This window comes from Choristoneura fumiferana, chromosome 11 (assembly GCF_025370935.1).
Source record: "Choristoneura fumiferana chromosome 11, NRCan_CFum_1, whole genome shotgun sequence".
NCBI classification, from domain to species: domain Eukaryota; kingdom Metazoa; phylum Arthropoda; class Insecta; order Lepidoptera; family Tortricidae; genus Choristoneura; species Choristoneura fumiferana.
In genome coordinates this window covers 10,794,735-10,800,734 of record NC_133482.1, presented here as the reverse complement: position 1 = coordinate 10,800,734, position 6,000 = coordinate 10,794,735, and the positions used below count along the sequence as shown (strand labels likewise).

The window sequence follows — 6,000 nt, the reverse complement described above, 5'->3', positions numbered from 1 at the left end:
ACGTCGCGTTTTGTCTGCAAACATAACATTGCTTCCAAATAGTTGCTAACATTTTTTAGCTCAGAGGTGATTGGTATAAAATTCGACAAACTTCACCTATTGTGTAACACGCCAACGCTCGCAATCTCATTCACTATCTCTTTCTACCCTCATCCTTCATATACCATGTGCACAGAAATAGTGATGAAAACGATCGCAATTCTGAGTGCGTTTTTCTATTTCTCTTAAAGAGAAATAAAACAAGAATCAAATATTAGCTTTATGATATGATAATATAGCTGTTGCCCGCGACTCCGTCTGCGTAGAATTGGCTTATCGCTGGATAGCGATCCAGTGGGCACCTACTATGCATTTTTCTGGAATCAGGAATAAAAAGTAGCTATGTACTTCCTCGGGACTCCAACTACCTATCTCTATACCGAATTTCGTCTAAATCAGTTCAGCGGGTGAAACAAGGCAACAGTGTTTTTTTTTCTATTTTTTTTTGAGGCTTAAGTGCACCAGTGTGACTATGCCAGCCTCATTGAAAGACTCGATGTCCACATTCATCAAACACTCCTATTGCGATATCCAGATTATCTGGCTGCAAAGGAGTGCTTGATGAACCGATAAATTCGTACTGCATCTTCCGATACCGGACAACTCAAAATAACATTCACTGCACCATTGAACAGGTCCAAATCACTCAACCACCTCTCGCGGATATTCTTCGTCAATACACACTCCACCAAAAAATGTATTAAGTCCTCAATCTTATTACAATCCGTGCACATGGGGGATTGAACTACTTTCATCATATTTAAAAATTTATTCAATGGAACATGTCCTGACCGCACTCGAAACGCCCACACAAGTAAATCCCTGGGGAGGCTGGCACAATCGAACCAGGGCACCCTGAAAATTTTGTTCTGTATTGTGTTGTACCAGATACCTTTTGTTCTTGATATCAAATTGAATGACTCTTGCCACATATCTAAGCATTTATTACACAGCATTTATTAGACAGAGTTACTTTCACATTTATAATATAGGTAGGGATTAATAATACGAGCTGGCAGTTTCCTCGCTCAACGCATCAGTCGTGCGATCCAGCGGGGAAATGCTGCCAGTATCTTCGGTACCATGCCGCAGGGTCCATTTTTAGATTTATTATAGTTTTAGCTTGTTTAATTTGATTGTACCTAATATACCTTTTATTGTGAATATTAAAATAACACCTTGAAAAATTATTAAAATCTAATTAAAACCATTTTTTATAATACCTACGTTAATTGGATATTTGAGGAACGGAGTGAAATAACTCTAGACCAACGCGTCAACGGGTCATCTTAACCCTTAATAAGGCAGAGGCCATTTAGCGACCACATGCATTGATTTGGAAAGTCAACCTTATTGTTAATATTTTGAATGTCTTTCTGACAAAACATGTCGCACTATAAATTGTATGTAAACCAGTCTTTGTACCATGTTTGAGCAAATAAATAACTGATTACTGTTTTAGTAATAAGTTAGGTACAATATTTATTCAAATTCAAAATTCAAATTCTAATTCAAATTCTAATTTTCAAATTCTAATTTTGAATTTTTGCATTTGAATTTGAATTTTGAATCAATATTTATTGTAATAATTTTATGTATTTTCAATAATTTTATCGAATACATATTCGATAGCTGCTTTTGATTCTGTGGTTGTATGCTTCAATAAATGGGGCCTTAATAAGGGTTAATCAATTTCTAGGCGAGTTTACGCTACGTACACTCATTAGCACGTAAAGAAAATTAAATTAAACCTAACAGGAGTCAGATAATGAGTCACAGGGCGTGTGTGAACGCAGAAGGGGTACATTAATTTACCAAGTGCTAAATATGACTATGAGGGGTCAATTAATGGGGTGTAACAAAGTTCAAACAAAGTTTTTACCCCAATGTCTAAGTGAAATCTGCTCAATAGTATGTCATATTATACTATCACAATTAACTTTCGATTTCGCCTGAATATGTGTCTTTTATAATGGAGGTTGAGATTACTTACAGGTGAGTTTTTGAGGCCTTCAGCACTTCTCCAGAGTAGCGTGGCGCCACACAAGTCTATCATCGTACCGTCTCTTAGTACGTTAGATTCTGCCTGGCATGGGAGACCCTGGAGAGTTCAAACAACGACATGTTTATGGAAATGCAATTATAAAACACACATTACTTACAAAGAAAACGTTTCTGTAATTTCTGTGTTTCAGCAGTTATTTATAGTCGATCTTTGGAAAGAACGGTAACGATTTATCGCTTGAAATACATGATTGATAATGTGGCATTTCTTTGTGAATTATACTACCCATCAATTTTCCAAAACAAACTTTTCTCAAGCTGTTTTAGGAGTCATGGCCAGATAGACAAAATCATTTTACATTGTTACAACGGATATCCGCTGCTGGCACGACTAGTGCCTACAGCCGATTACGAAAAATTAGTCGTCCAGTTGAGGAAAACGCTAATAGTTGCCTATGGTTGAAACGGATGTGGCACTGATATATCCATATCCCTACAATATCAGAAAATAAATTTCCCTTACATTGAACGAACATATTATGTTTTTAGTCATTTAGTTCTGAACGCACCTCTTTCCACATACGAAAGGTATCTCTATAAGCAAGTCTACACGCCGGAATTCAGATTATGAATTGAGGCCAAATGTATTTATTTAATAATTGCAAGAAACCTAGCTACATGACCAAGCACAGCAGCAGCTGGTAATATAATATTTCAGTAGCAGCGGTCCGATGCAACCAGCATTAGCATTTGATGCAAGGCTTACGGTAATGAATGGTTCCAGTGCACTGGTTTTCTCGGTCAGCTGCGTCACATGAGTTATGTGAACGTGTTTATGGCTTGGCTTTACTCTTTACCCGGCTGTAAACGTATTCCGATTAGTTCTAAGCGTAAATAGCGAGGGAATTACACTACCCCCGCCTGAGCATAGATCAGAATAAGGAATCAAAGGAATAGTCTAATATAGCTTGATGGTAGTTGCAAATTCAATTAATAAAGCTGGATGCATGACGCATGGATGGATTTATAAAGCAGTACATTGGGTGTAGTGCCGAACGTGTCTTAACAGAAACCCTATGGCAAGCAATGCTGGTTTGCTGAGAAAGACACATTAAAATGTCCTCCACTTCGCGGGACCTGAGTCAGTGAACTGGATGTTATGTACAGCATCTACTTTACAGCATACCGGGAACAGATGGTGTGTGTCTTTACAAGTGCTGTTGGTGTTTACCTTCTGTTGTGCAGAGCGGCTCTCCCTTAGAGAGAAGACGGCGCCGCCAACGGAGGTCTCGCGCCACGGGCCGCAGGTGGCGCTGCCGCCGCAGAAGTCACCGCGCGGGTGCATCATGAGTACGCCGTTGGTCGTCAGTCCGTCGATCTCGTGGTTCTCTGTCCATTTCGTTGCTTTCTCCTGAAATGGTTAGTCGTCTTTAAAGAATTTCTTACAGTTTGGATGCACCGAAGAGGTGATGGAGGGATGTCCTAGATACTCATCAGGAAGTAGGTAAACTTAATTTAGCATTTCTGTTATTGTGCTTGGAAGTGAAACTTAAGTAAAAGAATGAATATTTTGAAGTAGTACCTAATTAGCTCATGGCTGGCCGTTGCAATTTGTCTGACACGTCAAGGTAAATCATTATAGGTAAACGTATATCGTATATGTATCTATCTTTGGCTACCGCAAGTCTCGCTCCTGCACTACTTTAATTCGAGTGAATTAAACAGCCTAAACATAAAGTATTGCTAATTTAGCTACGATGTAAATGTATCCCTAAGGTACATTTAATCCAATCCTGATATTGGAAAACGATTATAACTTAAGCAGCCTAGCATTGACTTAACAATAGAGACTTACCCCAAGGAATATATTTCTAGAAGAGTCGAAGCCCGCGGCGTATATGCGACAGTTGTTGACGTCGTTCCTGTCAGCGATGATGCGGCACGCGAACCGCGATATGGTGCTTTGAAGCACCTTTGTGTCGCCGGTCTTGTCACCCGCTACCGTGTCCATCACGACAAAGTCGATCGGCGACTCTGACGACCTGCCGATCTGTGGACGAACATATTTGAACATAAGTGACTAGGAAAGACATGAGATTTCGTGTCACACGTAGAAGACATAAGTGGTTAATTTAACATGACTGCATTGGTTGTTTGAAATGGAAACCATGAACGTTTGTCATAATGCAAGATTATAACAGTCCTGTTTTCTACTGAAATAGAGACGTACAGTCGCCATCAGACATTTCGGAGCGACCAAGGTGGTCAAAAATATCGGCACATGCACTCTATCATTAAGTTTAATTAGATTAGAGTTAATGTTTCGATACTTTTGATCACCTCGGTCGCTCCGAAATATCTGATGGCGACTGTACCAAAGAGGTCTTATTGTTCAGAAAAACAATATCCTAACTATTTACGCCCATAGTTATATACCGGTGTTTAAGCCCTTGACAGAGCGCCCTTCATAGGTTTCAAGAGCAAAGCAATTGTTGAGGATCGTAAACAATCAAATGTAATGTAGCGACTGAACGCCAGCGACGGTGGTGGCTGCTGGGTGTGAAGGCTGCATTACATCACCGTTCCGGAGCGCGCCCGCGCCGCTCTGATTGCCCATCGTAGGCCACCCTGTCGCTTCCATACACTTCACTGAGTCTGAGTGGTAGAGCTAAATATAGACAGGTAGTTTTATAGTTATGTTATAGTTAAGTTATGGTAAAAAGACACAGTAACAATCGCGATGTCTACAAAGTCCTCATTTCGATTCAATGAAGCTAAGTACTGCCATGTCCTCTTGTTATTGTAGACTAAAAATTAACTCTTTTAGGTAGGTAAAAATATACACAGCGGCACAAAATTTGGCCCTCTCTACATACAAAGTAATTTTACTGAAATTTCTCCCAAAGTTGTGCACACGCGAAGTCAACGGATTAGAGCCCAGCTCTTATGGTTTCTTAACATATTATTATGTGTATACTATACAGGTACAGAATATGCTATTATAATATTATATAAACGCAATTTTAAAAAGTTTCGTTGTTTCATTATTTTAAAAACATGTGCAAATTTTAATTTTAAAATAAATGGAGTATAGCAATGTTAGAATTATTTAATTTTAACTAAAAATCTTTTTAATTTAAGATTAGAAGCTAAAGTTAATTATGCAATTTTTATTGAAATAAACAGTTTAATTTTTATAATTGTTTTAAAGGTCCCTTAAAATATACTGAAAGAAATTGATGGCTAGGAATTGTTTTAATTAAGGCTGAGAAAAACCTACGTTAGGTTTAGGTTATTATATTTTATGTAATCAGGTTTGACTTTGAGTTTGTCCATCCAAAATACAAACTGCAGCTTAGCGAGCGAGTACTTGATAATTTAGTACCAGGATTAACAGACACCAGGACTTGACCGTCCCCGCTCTTTAACCTTGCCCTTTCTAAATCCAGTGTCGCCCTCGTTGAAATCAATTTTCCTTCTCGGAAGGGCCTTCTCAAGCCTGTTGGCTAAGTTTATACCTAAGTGGCATGCCGAGCTTAGTGCGGATTAGCGTGTCCGAGGCCGCATTGCCGTTGTTGGGTAATGTGACGCAGCCGGCTCGATGCTAAGGCTTGCGTCACGCCGTCGCATACGTCCACAAGGGCATCGGTGCATGAGCCCTGCCTGCACGACGCTACTTCAACGTAACTGTTCTATCAAAGGGGTGTTATGCTGATGGTGGATTAGTAGAACCGTGCGGTATGGATGGTAATTGTCGAAAACCCTGCATACTAACCGCATATATATATTATCTTATCCTTTTCGCCTGGTTAAGCATGTGTAAAATGTCAAACATTCCAGTGTATCTTCTAAATTAAAATATTTTTGATTTTCTAGGCCCAGTTTTTCGAACGTTACAACAAGTGTAACAAAATAATATTCGTATTATTTTATCTTGACCCCCTAAATTACAAAATA

General features: G+C 39.0%; 1 protein-coding gene across 1 annotated transcript in view; it reads right to left on the bottom strand.

Moving 5' to 3' along the window:
* Window positions 1-6,000, bottom strand: part of LOC141433000 (protein pellino-like) — a 54,217-nt gene that overhangs the window by 5,016 nt on the left and 43,201 nt on the right. The window contains exons 4-7 of the mRNA XM_074094839.1: window positions 3,899-4,093; window positions 3,275-3,454; window positions 2,033-2,140; window positions 3-14 (exon numbers count right to left, since the gene is read on the bottom strand). Of these exons, the coding sequence (XP_073950940.1) occupies window positions 3-14; window positions 2,033-2,140; window positions 3,275-3,454; window positions 3,899-4,093 (495 nt within the window). The remainder of the gene's footprint in view (window positions 1-2; window positions 15-2,032; window positions 2,141-3,274; window positions 3,455-3,898; window positions 4,094-6,000) is intronic.